This window comes from Cryptotermes secundus, unplaced genomic scaffold, assembly GCF_002891405.2.
Source record: "Cryptotermes secundus unplaced genomic scaffold, Csec_1.0 scaffold639, whole genome shotgun sequence".
Lineage (NCBI taxonomy): Eukaryota > Metazoa > Arthropoda > Insecta > Blattodea > Kalotermitidae > Cryptotermes > Cryptotermes secundus.
The window spans coordinates 616,824-635,569 of record NW_019743157.1 but is presented as its reverse complement, the minus strand read 5'-3'; the positions used below and the strand labels follow the sequence as shown (position 1 = coordinate 635,569).

Here is an 18,746-nt window from a genome sequence, read left to right as displayed (position 1 = left end):
CCGTCGAGCGTTGTGTCTGAAGCGATCTCTTGTTGTATCGCGCCTCTGAATGATAGTAAAGTTTACAGGAGGAAACCTCATGGTGCTTCATTCTGTACATAATAATGCTTGCGAAGCAGTAAGCAAGGGAAAGGCACTTGCTTGAGCGAGGGGCCAGGAATGTTTTGCTGAGTGTGAACGAATTTGGTGTCGGGGTCTATTTTACGTCGCTTTCATTATCCAAACAATATAACATCGTATTGTTATATGATTGATGAATGGATTGGGTCCAGATTTCGAAAGTATTTATCATGGCCTAATCGGGGTACCATCCCGGAATTTGTCCACATAACATGAGGCAAACTATAAGGGTTCTGACGACGGTGTGTAACACTCGGAAATATTTTGGTTTTGGGGCTTTGTCCATCTTCCTGTATTCTAAAAAAATGGAGAACACAACGTTTCGGAGATTGGATCTGTTTCCATCCTCAGGTGAGTGGGAGAGACACCCAACAGGCTAGATATCTCACCTCCTCACCTGAGGACGGATATACATCCAATTTTCGAAGTGTTGTGTTCTCTGATGTTTCAGGATACCGGACGATGGACGAAACCCAGTAATTCCGAGTATAAGAACCTAAGGATAGCTGTCCAGTTCAAGTTTCGAACCCAGCACCGCCCCCCACCACCACCACCACCCAAATACAAGTCAGAGCGTTGTCAGTAGGCCAGCCTGTTCCTTGAAATGTTTTCATGTTTGGATTACTTGCGATGTTAGTGGCCTCTCATGTCCAAAGAGAAAGGACTTCATTTCTGACTAGGGATTAACCACGAAGGAGGGGGCCGCGCCATAGCTCAAGCGGTTAGTCGCTGGCTTCCCACCGTGGCGGCCCGAGTTCGATCCCGGGTCTGGTCAAGTGGGATTTGTAGTGGACAAAGTGGCTCTGGGGCAGGTTTTCTCCGCGTACTTCGGTTTCCCCTGCCAATCTTCATTCCACCAATTGCTCCACAATCACCCTCACCTATCATTTGGGGCTGGTACAATAGGCCAGAAATGGCCGCAGTGCAAGGGACTTAGTCCCACCCCACTAACAATAAAAAAAAAGTACGGAGGTAACTCTTAGTTTTACCTCACTATCTACGCCTAGGTCTCCCAAATTGTCTCTTTCATTCATATTTTGCAACAAACATTTTATAAATACTTCTCATCCCTTCCACGTATGTTACACGGCCAGTTCTTACTCGTCTCCCTGATTTTCATTCCTACAGATCCTTTCGTCAATAAAATTACTGATGACGTATGAACTGTCAGTATGCTCCAAATTGTTGTGGAGCGAGTCAGTGTTCTGTGTGCAGTCACGAAGCTGTTTGTTCCCTTGGTTTCCTTGACGAATTCGCTCACACGTTCTGTCTGTAACGTCGCCAGCTTTCTCTCAACGTCTACGTCCATGCGAAGTGTGATGGACAAAGTTGGTTGGCTTTGAGGTATTCTCCATCATCCTGCTATTTTGTTTCCACTTTTATTTCTCGCATTATGTCTGATACCTGTTCAATCTTCCCATCTTGTTCTTATTTCCATTTCTTTTTAAAAGGAAAATTGCGCATCTCAGTTACGGGCTGGCCAGATTCACCCAAGCAATTGGATTCCCTTATTCTCTGACGACCTGAAGGAGAGATCTCAGAAATAATAATCTTCGTAGTCACCGGCATTTAAATCTGCCACTTTGAATGAAAATTGGCAATTTCCTCTTCTGTAGCTAAAGAAAAATATGTGAATATTGTGTTTTTTTCAAACTCATTTCCTTATTGTGATTATCTGATGAAATAATTATTCCCTGTGAGAAAAACAAAATGTTATTGGCTGCCCTTGATGTAACTTTACATGTAACCGGGCAGGAATTGACGTCACATGTTGGTAGGAAAAAGCAGCACATATCTTCCAGTGCCACAAAACAGGGCCGTTGATATAACTGGGTCATTGCGAAGAACAATGCCACTTCCCTTATTATCAGACGAAACCAGGTGCCCCAAATCCGTCACGAGTGATAACACTGTAGGCCGAGGTCATGCGTTGGAAACCCGACGTTGAAGGCAAAAAATTGTTTTGAAGCGGCAACTAATTTCTTGGAGCAGGGTACTGCTCAATGGAACAGTGCTGGGAGTTCATGTGGCCAATAAGTTTCCTTCTGTGTAAGATTTGAGGCTTTCACGGCGGTGACTATGAAGAAAGCAGTCTTCTGGGATTTGGCACCGTGTATATGTGGTGTTAACCGACGTTTCGGAGGAACGTATCGCCTCCATCTTCAGGGTAGAAGAAAAAATATAAGAAATCTGCAAGCTAAGAGACCGTGAGAACCGGTAAAAGCTGACTGTCTCCTTTTACCGATTCTCACGGTCTCTTCGCTTTGCAGATTTCTTATATTTTTTCTTCTACCCTGAAGATGGAGGCGATACGTTCCTCCGAAACGTCGGTTAACACCACATATACACGGTGCCAAATCCCAGAAGACTGCTTTCTTCAAGTTTCCTTCTATTTAGGGGGATGCAAGGCTGCGTTACCATGTTGACAGTGTCTCGCCCCTAGACCTGTACCACCCAACCTCACATCCTGTATCTTGAAGATGCTTCTTAATATCACACCTTCAAACAAAAACCGTTGTTTTAGTCCTCAATCGAACTATACCGACCGAGTGACCGCCGCTTGTCGGCAAAGTTAGTGCCAACTTTAGCGGATAGAGGCCGTTAATTTCGGTTTTCTAGGCCGGAGCCGCTACTTCCTTGAAATAGCTCCTCGTTTATCCTCACAAGGCTGACTTGACCGCTTTCTAGACCCACTTCTTCTCAGAAAGAATCTGGTAGCGCCGGGAATCGAACCAGGGACCTCAGGATCTGTAGCTAGGAACTCTATCACACCTTCATTTACACCTATATATTCCTTTTCATTTTTCCCAATTTCAGGGTAGAAGAAGGGTGTATAGAGATGGAGGCAACAGGGTTCTCTTAAACATACCACACTTTGCGGCGTCACATCCGAGAAGAGCATTATCATCCTTGAATTTGTTGATAAAACATTCATTTATATCTAGAAATATATCGGCAGGGATAACCTAACACCAGTACAGGGATGAACCTCATCGGGACTTGAACCCTCGACCTTCCGGCTTGTAGCATAGTGCCTCAACCAATTACGCTACCGCGTACCTCGCCTCTGGATAACACGTGCGAAATAGGCTGGTTTTGAGTAAATCGGATACGTTGGTCACAAAAACGACAAATTAGTTTCTGACTGACACCGTCATTTTATTATTCTATTTATTTTTGTATGAAAGTCATGTGACTGTAAATGCCAGTTCTTAAGGAACTGGAAATGATTACAGTTAGTTACTATGGGATTCTGACAATTGAGGCTAGCTCTTTCTAAGGCACCCAACAGAATAGGTGTTTTCCCCCTACCTGAGGACGGAAACAGATCCGGTTTCCGAAACGTCGTGTTTTTCTTAGTTATCTTAAAAACCAGGACGATGGATAAAGTCCGAAAACCCAACATATCTGTGGAAATGATTACGTTTTTCAAATGATAACTTTTTAATAAAGCTATCAGTACACTATGAAAAAAATGCAAATATGGAAAAACAAGCGTTTGGGCATAGAATTCAAGAAAACTTCTTCTAAATACTGAAATGTATTTGTGTTCTGATTTGCACTCACAGCACCGGGAATAATTAACAAATTATCAGCCCCTTCATGTAACAGTATTCTTGTTGCCAATGCTCTACATGAGCTTTAAGTGAAACCTGTTAATATTTCAACGTACCCGACATACAACTTCTGTTATTAGAGTAACTGGTCCCATAAATAAATTTAACTTCTTTGTGGCGAGCACTTGCCGACAGTTCATGAACGCTTCATGCTGACTGAACTTGATTTATTCTACCTTAAATCATATTGTCGAGGGGAATATGTAAATTTATATTGTGAAACGAAAGCTTGCTTACTATCTTCCCGGAAACTAAAAGTTTAAACTTTCTCCGCATTTGCTGACGGAACAGGTAGACTGATGGTCATAGCCAGGATGACGCCGTGCTGCTGTCATTAGTGACATGTCTCCATTTTGTTGTAAGACGCTTCCCTGTTAATTCAGAAACTGCAATGGCCCTGATACTGCGTCTCCAAGCTTGGTCAGGAAACGCCCATTATGTACGACAGGTTACATAATTTACATAACTGACAGTAGTTCATTAATGCATTATCATACCAGAGGGAAAGCCAGAACGAAAGAGACCACTGGGAAGACCAAGGCGTAGATAGGTGGACAATATTAAAATGGGTCTTAGAGAGATATGATGGGATGGGATTGGCTTGATCTGGCTTAGGATAGGGACCTGTGTAGGGTTCTTGTGAATACGGTAATGAACCATCGGTTTCCATAAAATGCTGGGAAATTCTTGAGTAACTGCAGAAGTGGCGGCTCCTCAAGAAGGGCTCAGCTCCATGATTAAGTAAGTAAGTAAGTACGTAAGTAAGTTGAACCATTAGCATGCTAGGACTGTTACACAGTCTTGGCGTCCGCTGGTTAAATCTCCTGCTTAGTACTAAGAGACCTCTGGTTTGATTTCTGTCCGAATGCTGTCTGTCTTGAGGGTTTTCGCGGACTTACGTGTGTAATAGTACCTTCAAATGTATCACGAACACTTCCCTCTAAACCCTTTCTCATTAACTATTCATCGACCATCCTTCAAAGTAACAGCAGACCTATAGAACATGTTTAGTTGAAGAATGGTCTTGAAATTAACTCCAAAAATGTGAATTTCAGATGTAAAATTATCCCTGTGCTTAACTGAACTCACTGCGTGTAGTGATGGAGGAGAAATACGTGTATAGCTCAATGTATCCTTAACCTTGGCATTAGGTGAGCAGCTTCATGCTCCGGCCGCTTACTCCCAGAGAAACTGCCCTTACCGAATGTATTGAAGGCTCGCCCGTGAGGATGATCCGGTCTCACGCCTCAAAAGTCCGCGCGTCGGCCATGTTTTATTATTGGTAGCAGGAAATTATGAAGTTGGCTTTGAGGTGAATTCCACAGTCATAACAATCATTGTAACTTTCGTATAAATCATCTTCTACTACTACTACTACTACTACTACTACTACTACTTTTCCTATTATACCCTCCGGTCTGTTTCCCATCAGAATTAATCAGGAATTATATGGCTCTTATAGACAGTAGGACTCCTTGGACGGGGGATCAGCCCATCGCAAGCCGCTACCTATACACAGAACACAGACGCAGAAGAAATGCGGACACACAACCATGCCTTGTGGGATTCGAAACCACGATTCCAATGTCTGAGAGGGCGAAGACAGTTCATGCCTTAGACCGAGCGGCCACTGTGATCGGCTTTGAACTTGTTCAAAATTCAATATTGGGGGCACACATACAGACACATACACGGACGATGGCGATCTCATTGGCCCAGTTTTTTCCTTAAAGAAGGAAACTTGGTTAAAAATTTATCGAGCATGCATAATAATTTATTCTTGTACATGTGCTGTTATGGTATTAACGTCGATAATATTAAATCTTAATATTCCGCTTGACAGGTTAATATATGAGCTAACCAACAGGTCGTTATGTAACGCAAATTATCGGGGAAAAAAGATGCACCAATTTAGCGTGTCCGAAATGTCGGGGCAACAAAGGGAAACCATGACATTGAATGACATTGAGAGCTCTGCAGTTCATCGATGCATAACAAAGGGAAGGTACTGCATCCTGAAGGGTGCTAGTTCGGTAGCCTTCAAGGTATCCGCATCCAATCTCAAGGTGTTCTGTGGATTCATCTCATTTCACGGTCGCTTACATGTAAAAACAAAAAATGTTTTAGAGACTGGGCTCTCCGTCCTAAAGTAAAACCTACACATTTGGGCCCAATCAGTAGAGCTGGTCCTAGTCCTAATCCTGGACACCATACAAGTCAAAGTCAAGGTTACTTTGCTACTGGCGGTCATGGTGCCAAACCCCTTGAAACTAATGACTAGAGATTTTTTCCCAACTAAACCCTTGCGTGCCGGTCACGGTAGCCGAGCGGTCTAAGGCATGCACTGTCTTCGCTCGCTCGGAAGCCGGGATCGTGGGTTCGAATCCCACTCAGGGCATGGATGTTTGTGTGCGTTTTTCTGTGTTTGTCTACAGGTAGAGGCCTTGCGACGAGCTGATCAGTCGCCCAAGGAGTCCTACCGTATGTGTAAGATGAAGAAAAACCGAAGTGAACGGAGTTCATGGAGGTAGGCCTAGGCCCACTGGGGCTGTAGTGCCAAGGGGAAAAAAAATCCTTGCGTTCATAGTCCTCATGTAATTGTCCCCTCTGACGAGAGGATGGGTTTGTCTAATGAATATGCTTGGTCTTCTGTCAATATCCCTTATGAATACGCTTGGCCTTTTGTCAGTTGTATGAATCGCACATATAGCATGTTATTGAAAAATTCTTCCTGTTGCACTATACACGAGTTCTCTTGTCAGTACAGACTTTGCAGGGCAGATCATGCCTACCTTGTCTTATGCTACAACGTCAGCTTAGTCACTTAAACGACCCTAAGCTTGACCACAGCCAAGTTTAAGCTTCAGAGGAATGGACACGATACCAGCACGAGACACGATATATGAACCAAACACAACATAAACCATCAGCGGGAGTTAAGACAAACATTTCACAACTCCCCATACATGAGGCCTTGCACCTATGGTCTTGCATAGTTTGACGGTCACAGTCCATGAAATTAAAGCAACAAAAAAATAAATGAAATGAAAATTGTGTTCTTTGGTGTGATGCCGTTTAGCCTGGTAGATAATTACCCACTGTTCGGAGGAATGAACTTACCGTAAATTCAGTCTTAGTCTGTGATTTGAGTATAATCTACCTCGGGTCTCAACAGAGTAGATATTATTTTTTAACCTGTTCACCTGAAGAAAGAAATAGAAAACAATTACGAAACATAGTAGTATGAATGAGTTATAAGACTAGACAAACTCCAAAATAATAATTTTTAATCAGTGTGCCTCACTATCATTAAACAGTTCTAAAATTAGTTTTTGTCGTCAGTAGTTTAGGTTACGTTCCATCTTTTTTAACGATTTTTAGCACTTGTAACGACACAGAGGCAAAATGAAGGAGCCATCTAGCAGGAGCGGGTGTCAGTGCTACAGTCGCTCGTTGAATTGCTTAACCCTGCTCCATGACCTGCTGTTCCGCGTTGATTGCAAGACGAATCAAAAATTTATGTCTGATCATTGACTGAACCCGCACGACATCGTCCTGTGAATATAAACCATTCTGTGGACCACACACAGACGGAATTAATGACTCATTACGGTTTCATAACATATTTGGATAGGGATTTAATGAAGTGGAATCTAGACCTACATGCAAGAGAAGGCATTTATGAAACATTTGGCACAAACTGGACCGCCTCTGTGGTCTAGTGGTTAGAGTTCCTGGCTACAGATCCAGAGGTCCCGGGTTTGATTCCCGGCGCTCTCAGATTTTCTGAGAAGTACTGGTCTGGCTATGGGGTCCACTCAGACTCATGAGGATAATTGAGTAGCTACTTGAATGGAAAAGTAGCGGCTCCGGTCTAGAAAACCGAAATTAACGGCCGTGTTGATCCGTTGCGCTGACCACGCGGCACCCTCTATCCGCTAAAGTTGGCACTAACTTCGCCGACAAGCGGCGGTCGCTCGATCAGTATAGTTCGCTTGCGGACTAAAGCCACAGAGTTTTTTTTTGCACAAAATGGGTTGGTGAATGTGTTATATTCTTTACTTGCATTCGGTAGGTTTTCGATTCGAATCTCGGCAAGGACATCGGCTAAACTAGCTGAGGTTTTCCGTGATTTTCCTCAACCCCTCCAGGAAAATTTCGAGGTCTTTTCTTGATTAGGCCACCACCACTTCCTTCCGAGTCTCTTCCAATTTTTTCATCATTCATATACACGTAATATCGTATCATCCGACGTCTGATCTGAGTACTAAATTCGTTGCTAAATACAAGGAAAACAAACTTCTGTGATCAGTCAGGTTGGTGTAATTTTAACGATCTTGACTTGTTCTCGTAAGGTTCTCATTTCGAATTTCGACTGGGACATCGGCTACCGTAAGCGAGGTTTTTCGTGGCTTTGTTGATTCACTCCAGACAAATGCCGCATACTGTTTTCGGTTAGGATAAAACCGCTTGCTTTCAAATCCCTTCCAAGTCTTCATTAATATATCCATCCTACCATTCGACGATACATAGTTTAGCTGCTGACAGAGTCATAAAATACACACCTTTCAGAGAAAAGAAATTTTTGAGAGAAAAGTCATGGGCATATGTGAGATTTCAAGCTGTCTTAGTAACACGTACACGTCATCTGATGAGATAGACTGGCGTTCAGAACTATACCATTTTATGTGTAATAGAACGGGTGACGGACAGATCAATAGTCAGATATTTTGGGATTGGTCATTTCCCGTCATTTCCATGTCCCTCACGATACTCTGCTTACTACTGGCTTCGCTTTCTCTTCGGTCCTGATGACAGAGGCAGCATACTCCTCCGAAATGTTTGGTAAACTTCTACCAGACTATACGACGTTCATGCCAAAAATGATAATATTTCTCATTTTTTAAAAACTCCATATTTTGAAAACTTTATTTCTTACCTCTGGTGGCCCCGCGTTTAAATTATTGATATTATCTTCAAAGAACGGTCATTTATGCTTTAGTCCTACATAGTTCGTAATTGCATGGAGATATAAGCGGCTCTCTTCTCCAATAGGATTATGCTTTCATGGTTTAGCTGTTCAGACGCAAGCGCTTTCCTTTATGAGGTGCTGGATATTGTTCCAAGGTCGTGTGATTTTGAGACTTTTCCAGTGGATACGGAGTCTGGTCGCTTTAGAAAGTATTAATCTCCCATTTCACAACCTTCTACACCAACTGCCGCTTGGAATAAGGGCATATTTCGTCCAGAACCATAGAACATACTGACTGGAGCATGCGCAGACTTTGCAGTTTTGCCTTTGAATGCACCTCTCGGTTGTGAGAACATTACGTAATCTGATGGCTTTCCTTTCAAAGAAAAAATAATCGACTTTTATTTGTCTGAATGAATAAATTTCCATGAAACCGCATGGGTTAACCCAGAGTCGTTTTGATACAGTTTTATGAATAGAAGACCCTGACTTCGGTTCCCGGAGCTGTTCATTTCCTGTCATTAAATCTGTTACGGTTGTATGTATACTTGCACTTGATGATCATGATGTAACATTGGTCTATGCTGGCACTTATACAGAATAATGTTCTGAGAGTTTTAATTTTAAATATAAGACAGAGTGTAAGGAACAGGTATAATAATTGATAAAATAAGTAAAGCTATCCCTATAACAGGCTGTGGAGCCCCGTATGGTTGTGAGACGTCGAGGCTCCCACATTTTCTAGGCAGTCGCCTCACAGATGGCGGTGAGGTTGTCAGCCTTACGCGCCGGTCGCCCTTTACCCCCCTGTAACTGCCTCACAATCCTATGGGCCTCCACGGCCTATTACAATAAAAAAGAACACTACTAGGAATTAAAATGAAGTAAGATGGCGTCTGTTTTGAACTGGGGTTCGTGTTCGTAACAACTACAGCACTGGGATACGGTGGTAGGCTGCGCTCTTGCCGTTAAGAACAGGAAGGAAACACGAAGGGCAATGCAAAGTCGTGAAGTTCTGTGAACGCGTTCTTGCAGCTTGTTAATAACGAAAATTAGCGTCATAATTCGCTGTACTAGTGACTGCAGTTTTATTTTATACCCCCTATCATGGAGAATTGTTGCTTGTTTTTATTACGTGTTACCACGGCGGATGTGAACACTTGGATGAATGAGAACTGCATGACTGAATTTACTGTTACATAATAAGCCCCATTTTCTTGCGTTGCCACACTTCACACTTTCCTGTAGGCTTCTTCGTTTGACCTTTCTTTTGTCTTATCTTCGCTAATTTTCTGTTGGAGGCGTCACAATAATATTGTTTTAGACGTGACTACTTAGGAATCACTCAGTCGTTACAGATTATATAGGCTACAAGATGTAATAAATTGCACTAACTGCAGGCTTTTGCATATCAGCACATCATGCTTAATAGGTGAATGCTGGACAAGGTCGTTTGCTAAATATTATAATTACAGATCTTTCGTGTTTAGAGATCCTCACGCCCAGGTCTGCAAAACAGAACGAAGAAACGATGTGATTTCTTGGAGAAAATGAATTTTTCAGTTGACCTGATCCTTCCAGTAGCGCTACGGTCCTCGGGCCGACTCAGGCTCTAAAGACGCGTCCACATTACTCGTGTTCTTGTGGCTCGCTATGCTCGCGAGTAATGTGGACGATGTGACAAGTCACGAGACAATCAAAATTTAAATTTTTTATTTAAAAGCTATAGCCAATAAATTAAAATACGACTACAGCCTATACACACTACGAGTAAATATACGGATCCTCACGTGCAGAAGCCTGGCGAGCAACTGAAGTAGTGTGGACGATGTGACAAGTCACGAGACAATCAAAATTTAAAATTTTTATTTAAAAGCTATAGCCAATAAATTAAAATACGACTACAGCCTATACACACTACGAGTAAATATACGGATCCTCACGTGCAGAAACCTGGCGAACAACTGAAGTAGTGTGGACGAAGATTTACGAGCACAAGTAAAAGCCAGACGAGTCTCCCGACGAGCACGAGTAATGTGGACGCCCCTTAACAGAAATGAGTATAAGGAATCTTCCTGGGGGATAAAAGGCGGCTGGCGCGTAAGGCTGATAACCTCACTGCCATCTGCGAGCCGATTGTCTAGAAAATGTGGGAGCCTCGACATCTCACAGCCCTATGGGCCTTCACGACCTCTTACAGAGATAGCTTTATCTTTTTAATATATGTTTTAATAAAGTTCAGGACAGTTTTGGTAACTCATTTCTTCAACACGAATATACGGTATATCCATAAGGCTCCGTGGCCTGTAGTCCGCAAGCGGACTATACCGATCGAACGACCGCCGCTTGTTGGCGAAGTTAGTGCCAACTTTAGCGGATAGAGTATGTCGCGTGATCAGCGTTAATCTCGGTTTTCTAGACCGGGGCCGCCACTTTTCGATTCAAGTAGCTCCTCAGTTATCCTCACGAGACTGAGTGGACCCGTTCCAGACCCCTCTGGATCTGTAGCCAGGAACTCTGACCACTAGACCACAGAGGCGGTCATATTCATAAGACTTCAGTAGATTTATTTCATATTCAACATGAATATTTATGTTCGTTTATTGTTATAATAAATAAGTAATTTTAATAGTTTACTTTGACAATAGAGTGGGTAAGAACATTGGACTTATCCGAAGACGTGAAAAACCCGGAATTCAGTTTTGCTCAGACTGAACGTGATGTCGCCGATATTGCACGTATCGTCATGCTGAAAGATACACGTACTTCAGAATGGATGGTGTGTTTGTTGTTTGCATTGTTACTTGAACACTTCGGCTATGACGTCCCGACGGTATGACCCTGCGTGGGCAGGCAGTTGTACGTGCCCCTCATGAATAATATCTCTTATTACAAAACAATCAAATGTAACTTATTTAATAATGACGGTACCTGCCGTGTAAGCACACATACTGTAACCTGCCAATCGTCAAATCAGACACTGGTTTCTTGGTTTGTTCTTCAACCCTGAAGATGGAGGCGACATGTTCCTCCGAAACGTCGGCTGACTATAAATGGATTATATGGTATTATATCCCAGAATATAGAACTCTTCATAACTACCGCTGTGAGAACCTCAAATTCTACTTAAAGACGATGCAGTCTTAGGCTGGCCACAGGAGCGCACGAAGTACGTCCGTTGCAACGAACGTACTTTATGACGGACGTTACTGAGATACCACACAGTTACAGAATGCGGTGCGTAGTTTTTTGTCTGCAATGGAGCCAGAAGAAAGCGTAGCATTCGCCTCTCTTGTTTATTTCTACAACGGACGTCACGACGTTCGTTACAACGGACGCATTCTGTGTGCTTGTGTGGCCCTAGCCTAAGTTGCTCTAGTTTTACATTCGTTTATTTCGGAACGGATAATTAACCAAGGCCCAGTGACCTCGATATGATTGAAAAATAATTGACGACTGGTGTGATAAATAGATATATATTTGTACTTGAAGATACAGTGTAGTAGTGGTCGTTTACCGCCCATCAGTTCGTCTTGGCGCCAAGCCCCTAGTGGATCACGACCAGAGATATATTTTTTGCAACTGAACCCTTGCCTTCATAGTCTTTATGTAACATCCTCTCTCGCTATATAACCTCGGCACGGACCGCATAGAAAACTCAATTTCCAACACTTCCTCAGTTGCTGAATATGTATCCATTGCCGAGGAGACGTGTTTATTGGCCGTTACTTAACAACAGCCGTCTCTCTTGGTTCTACCTTTCCTGTCTTTCAGCTGCCATATCACAGTACGTAAGAATGGGCCAGTAAGAGGGATATCTGCATAAATCATATCTAGAACAATATAATTTTCAGCAGAATTTGACTAGTTTATATCAACTTGTAATCAATGTCGTTCACCTGTCATTGCGTGGAAATAATTTTTGCTGCAGTTACCTCATCTTCAAATTTGCAGTAATGAGTCGTTTTCTAACACAACAATAAGTTATTTACGTAATTTAGTCTTTCCTTGTAAGCTTTCTTTGCTGCCATAGCATAACATTTCTGCTAATCGTAGATGTACACCATTAACTACGGACACTACCCACGCAAACACCCTGGGTACTTGATGTGACCCATGTCCATCCAACATGACCATTAATGACATCATTAGGGATTTTCCAGTGCTTTATTTATCTTCATGTACACTAATGGTCTTGCTATAAATTTAGACTTGAGGATTCTTATAATGTTTTTTAGTGGAGTTGACCTTATGAAGTCAGATCTTTATGAACAATAAAGTTATCTTAATTCGCGATTTCATTTCTTCCTTATTGACTGAAACAAATTGTGTGTTTTTTTTTTTCCTTTGGCGCTACAGCCCCAATTTGGACCTTGGCCTTCCTCCATGAAACGCTCCGTTTCACTTCAGTTTACTAGAACTTAGACATTGGGTAGGACTCCTTCGGTGGGTGATCAGCTCATCGCAAGGCGTCTACACAAACAGAAAAACGCTCACATACCCACACACACACAAACACCAAACACCCATGCCCTGGGTGGGATTCGAACCGACGATCTCGGCTTCCGAGCGAGCGAAGACGGTGCATGCCTTAGACAGCTCGGCTGCCGTGACCGGCAAAATAGTATGTACTTGAAAATATGTTTCAGCCCCGTGACTTTATTTTATTAATTTGTACGTTATCTCAGAAGTCTTCGTAGGGAATTTGTGACTGACCATATATTCCAAACTCCTCTCTTTGATCATCTTATTAGTGTTTCATAATCAGTACAATTATCCAATTTCCTGTTACTTCCTTTTTCGTATATCATAATACTGTAATGAAAATTGTATTCTTGAACACCTTCGATATATTTTCTTCCCGTCGAATGACGGACAGAATTTCAGACCACACACACACTCACAAACATTCTCAGACGCACATACATACACAAGGTCTGTACTTACAAAACAAACACACACTCTGTGTGTTTCTCAGACACACACACACACACACACACACACACAAGGTCTGTACTTACAAAACAAACACACACTCACCCCCATAAACACAATTGCCCTCACTCACACAGTCGCTTCTTCACACGCTCTCACATATTACACACTCGTACTCACAAAACAAACTCATTCACATTCACACACTCACTCACACTCACAAGCTTAGCTCACACGCTCACTAACAATATAATAAGGAAAAATATTTTGTATATTTTAATTGTTACGATTTGTTTCTAATCTTTCTCCTTTTCATCCTAGTCTCAGACTCAAATTGTGTGCTAATTTCCACAGTGCTGGTTAGAGGCATATTACTTAACATCCATTAAGATTCATTACGACTGTGTTAGCACATGTGTTCTTATCCACTTTGAGAGGTTACTCGTAAATGACAATAATTTCCATTTCTGAATGGCAGGAGAGAATAGTACTTTGACCTGGAACTGTGCAGCCCTTGATGTCCCAGTTCCAGCCGGCACTTGTCAGTACACACGCGCACAACTCTGCTCATTGGCGCTGTCTGATCCCGGAGCCGCAGAGTTGTTGCGGCAGTAACTCTTTCGAAACACGTTGCCCCAGAACTATCTGCTCCAGTTGATTCGCAGTGTTCAGGCCACTAGCAGAAGCGTCTTGACAGCAGTTTCATTATCATCTGGTACAAATGTTTTCGCTTTCTGTTTCGACAAATTGTTTTAATTTAGACTAAGATTTCTCTTATTGCTTATTGCGGGACCGCCTCTGTGGTCAGAGTTCCTGCCTACAGATCCAGAGGTTCCGGGTTCGATTCCCGGCGCTACCAGATTTTCTGAGAAGTAGTGGGTCTGGAACGGGGTCCACTCACCCTCGTGAAGAGCTATTTCAAGGAAATAGCGGCTCCGTTCTAGAAGACTGAGATTAACGGCCGTGGGGATCCGTTGCGCTGACCACGCTACACCCTCTAGCCGCTAAAGTCGGCACACTAACTTCGCCGACAAGCTGCGGTCTCTCGGTCGGTATAGTTCGCTTGCGGACTATAGGTCACGGAGTTTTTCTTTCAAGTGTTTCTCGCTCACGAAGTAAGCCTTTATATATTTTATTTAGAAGAAATTAGTTATTTCATGTATTAACATGTATTGCATTTTCTTTTTCAGATGGAAAGGCAGTGTGTACAAGCTAATATGGAGGGAACTTTTAGCTTACCTATGTCTCTATTTTACAATCAACCTCGTCTACAGATACGCGCTGCACGAGTCACAACAAAGGTAAGTACGTCAACGGCACCTCTGTTGTCTTACTCTAATTACTCTTAACACTCACTGAGAATTCAACGCGAAGTCCCATCATTTGTTATGTAAGCTTCCGTATTATAAAGTTCCTCTGCTTTCCTCTCTACTTTCTTTCAGTCCTACATGTTATCGAATGATATGTCGATGCCGACGTTTCTCGTTATCTCCCACTAATAACACGCACAGTCAATCATAAATCGTCTCCTTTATATGGTACACAATAAATATCCACATCAAAATATTATTAATACTCACAGAATGGACACGATACACTGAAATCAAAAGGTTGCACACTCTTACATGGCATACGACGTAACTTAACGTAACGCAGCGTGTTAATGTTCCACAATACGTCGTTATGGCAACCCGAAAGTGTGTAATTTCAGAAATTTCTTCTCACCATTGTGTTTCTTCTTTTATATACAAGGAAGAAAATATCGAATCTGGATGTAGAGCTGTCTGTAGGAAGTAATTCGGCTTTGTTGTTATGTAGTAGAAGATGGCTGCATCAGGTTCCTCCGAAACGTTGCTAAACATTTACCAGACTACTGGCGTCATATCCCATAAGACAGTAGTAATCTTTCTAGTCACCACCATGAGAATCTGACATCTCAGGGCCGCGCCATAGCTCAAACGGTTAGTCGCTGGCTTCCCACCACGGCGGCCCGAGTTCGATCCAGGGTCTGGTCACGTGGGAGTTGTAGTGGACAAAGTGGCGCTGGGGCAGGTTTTCTCCTAGTACTTCGGTTTCCCCTGCCAATCTTCATTCCATCAAATTCTCCATCATCATAATCACCCGGGGCAGGTTACAATAGGCCAATCAGTGCCGAGTGGACCCAGTTCGACTCCACCTCCAAAACAATCAAAACAAACTCCACGATTTCAGTCCGCAAGGAAACTATCAACTAAGCGAATTTAAGATCTCATGTTTTATGGGCTGACTCTCCCTACCCTTATGTAACTTAAGACAAAATCCATATGTATGGGGTTTCTGCATGTAATGAGTTATACAGATGCAATTATTGATGTGAATTCACAAACTCTTGTTCCGATATTATGATAGCTTGTCCAACAATTTTTGGCTGACTAATGAATTTAGATTACAAAAAAAAAATAATTTGCCATCTAACTAACTCCATGAAGCTGAGCCCTTCTTGAGAAGCACCCAGTCGCTCAGCTACTCAAGAAGTTCCCAGCATTTTATGAAACAAGAGTGATCATTGTCATATCCACAAGAGCCTACCAATGGTTTCCATTCTGCTCCAGATGAATCAATTTCATATCCTCAATTATATATCTCTCAGATATATTTTAATATTACCCTTCCATCTATGTCTAGTCCTTTCTAGTGGTCTCCTTCCTTCAGGTGTTTTTTTTTTGCAAAACCCCTGTATCCGTACCTGTTCTTTCCCATGCCTGCTAAATACCTCGGCCATATCATTTCCCATTTATTTCATAATTGTAAAAATGTAAAATTGTCTGCTTAATTAATTAAGCACTATGCCATGAAGAGATACGGGAGAATAAAGGTATAACTACAACTTTATTGACCTCGGCATTAGATAGAGGTGAGCGGTCAGCTTCGCGCCCCTGCCGCTTTACCCTCGGTGAAAAAGCCCCCGGTACCCATTGGATAGGAGGCTTCTGGGCTCCAGTTTCGTCTGGATGCTGTGGAGAGGAGAAAAAAATCTTGCATTGCCGGCAGTCGAATCAGAGCCTTCCAACTCGTAATCCGTCGCTATACCAACTGAGCTATCCCGGCTCCCCCTTCGCTTGAGCATTCTGGTTATGTCTGACAAGGAGTACAAGTAGCTGTCTTGGATTATGATGATATTTCATGGTTATGAAATGCGTTGGATTGCTTCTAAGAAGAACAAGTGTGCTGCAAAAGAAGGTTGTGTCACTGTTGTTGTGAATGTTTGTTATTGGAAAGTGATACTGGGAAATTCTTTCTTAAGCCAGTCTGTCATCCCATATGGAGGTGAAAGTGTTGTGTCGTTAGTTGAGTTAAATGACTTCAAGGTTTATTTTTGTTTCTAATAACTGGCAATAATTGCCACCCCAAAGGTATGTGAACAATTTGAAATTGTATATTACGTATTTATGAACTTGATCTGGCCTACCATAGAGACATGTGTGGTTGTTGGACTGCACATTGCCCTGATATTTCCGTTTAGTTTGTCTCTTGGCCGCGCCTTAGCTCAAGCGGTTAGTCGCTGGCTTCCCACCGCGGCGGCCCGGATTCGATCCCGGGTCTGGTCAAGTGGGGTTTGTGGTGGACAAAGTGGCGCTTGGGCAGGTTTTCTCCGAGTACTTCGGTTTCCCTTGCCCATCTTCATTCCACCAATTGCTCCACAATCACCCTCACCTATCATCTGGGGCTGGTACCATAAGCCAGAAGTGGCCACAGTACAAGGGACTTAGTCCCACCCCACTAGCAATAAAAAAAATACTTTGTCTCTTAAGTTTTACTTACTTGCTGCAGTGGAATTAGTGAGCAGATGGCAGGTGATAAATCCTTGAGACAAAATTGGGAATTAGCGAATGGAGTACAGGGTACATTTATTTTAAGTGGTGTATTGGTCAGAGTTCCTGGCTACAGATCCAGGGGTCCCGGGTTCGATTCCCGGCGGTACCGGATTTTCTGAGAAGTAATGTGTCTGAAACGGGGTCCACTCAGCCTCGTGAGGATAACTAAGGAGCTACTTGAATCGAAAAGTAGCGGCTCCGGTCTAGAAAACCGAAATTAACGGCCTTGGGGATTCGTTGCGCTGACAACGCGACATCCTCTATCCGCTAAAGTTGGCACTAACTTTGCCGACAAGCGTCGGTCGCTCGGTCGGTATAGTTGCTTGTGGACTAAAATGACGGAGTTGTTTTGCTTTAGGGGTTATTAAATGGAATACAGTTGATTTCAAATGGACATTAATGGAATAGAATACAGCCGATTTAATTTGGAGTGCAATGAACGAAATGTCACTGTTTTGTTGAAGATCACTGATGAATAAGAAGGAACAACTGTTTTGGGCTGGAGATTGAAGAATGAAGTAAAGCTGATTCCTATCAGAAATTTTGTGAACTGAAAAAGTTACACCTGATTGTTGTTGGACATAACCTTTCAGTACCTACATTGGTTTATTCTTGCACTGTATTCATTTCATAAATATGTTAAAAATATTATAATTTTTAATTACTTTCCCATCTTTCCCATCTTTGCCANTGGACCAAAATTGCGAACAACCGTCTTTATTGAAGAAAGTCGTCTTCTGGGATCTGGCGCCGTGTATTCTTGGTTTTAAACGACGTTTTTGAGGAACATATCGCCTCCATCTTCAGGGCAGTTGAATTGCGTTGTGAATACAGAGAGCCGTAGCTGCAATGCAGCTACGGCTGCCCTGAAGATGGAGGCGATATGTTCCTCAAAAACGTCGTTTAAAACCAAGAATACACGGCGCCAGATCCCAGAAGACGACTTTCTTCAATAAAGACGGTTGTTCGCAATTTTGGTCCATTTCCTTTCATCTCATGTTTGTGAATTAATACTGGGCGCTCACCTCTATCAAGTTCTGAGGTCAAGAATGGTGGAGGTAACACTCCCCCATATGTTTTCATGGCGTGGTAATTAATTAAACATAGGGACAACTTTACGTTTGCTGTAAATGTTTTGCGCGAGTCTTCTGTGTTAGTATTTTATTTCATGAGACGTTCATATGCACGGAGGTAATGGATTCCAAACTCTTCTTCCTTGATAACTATACAGGGTGTTCGTAATAGGAT

General features: G+C 42.6%; 1 protein-coding gene across 1 annotated transcript in view; it reads left to right on the top strand.

The window, feature by feature from the left end:
• The window catches only part of LOC111873920 (bestrophin-2), a 204,519-nt gene that overhangs the window by 53,435 nt on the left and 132,338 nt on the right, over nucleotides 1-18,746 (top strand). The window contains exon 2 of the mRNA XM_023869014.2: nucleotides 14,835-14,945. Coding sequence (XP_023724782.1) covers nucleotides 14,835-14,945 — 111 coding nt within the window. The remainder of the gene's footprint in view (nucleotides 1-14,834; nucleotides 14,946-18,746) is intronic.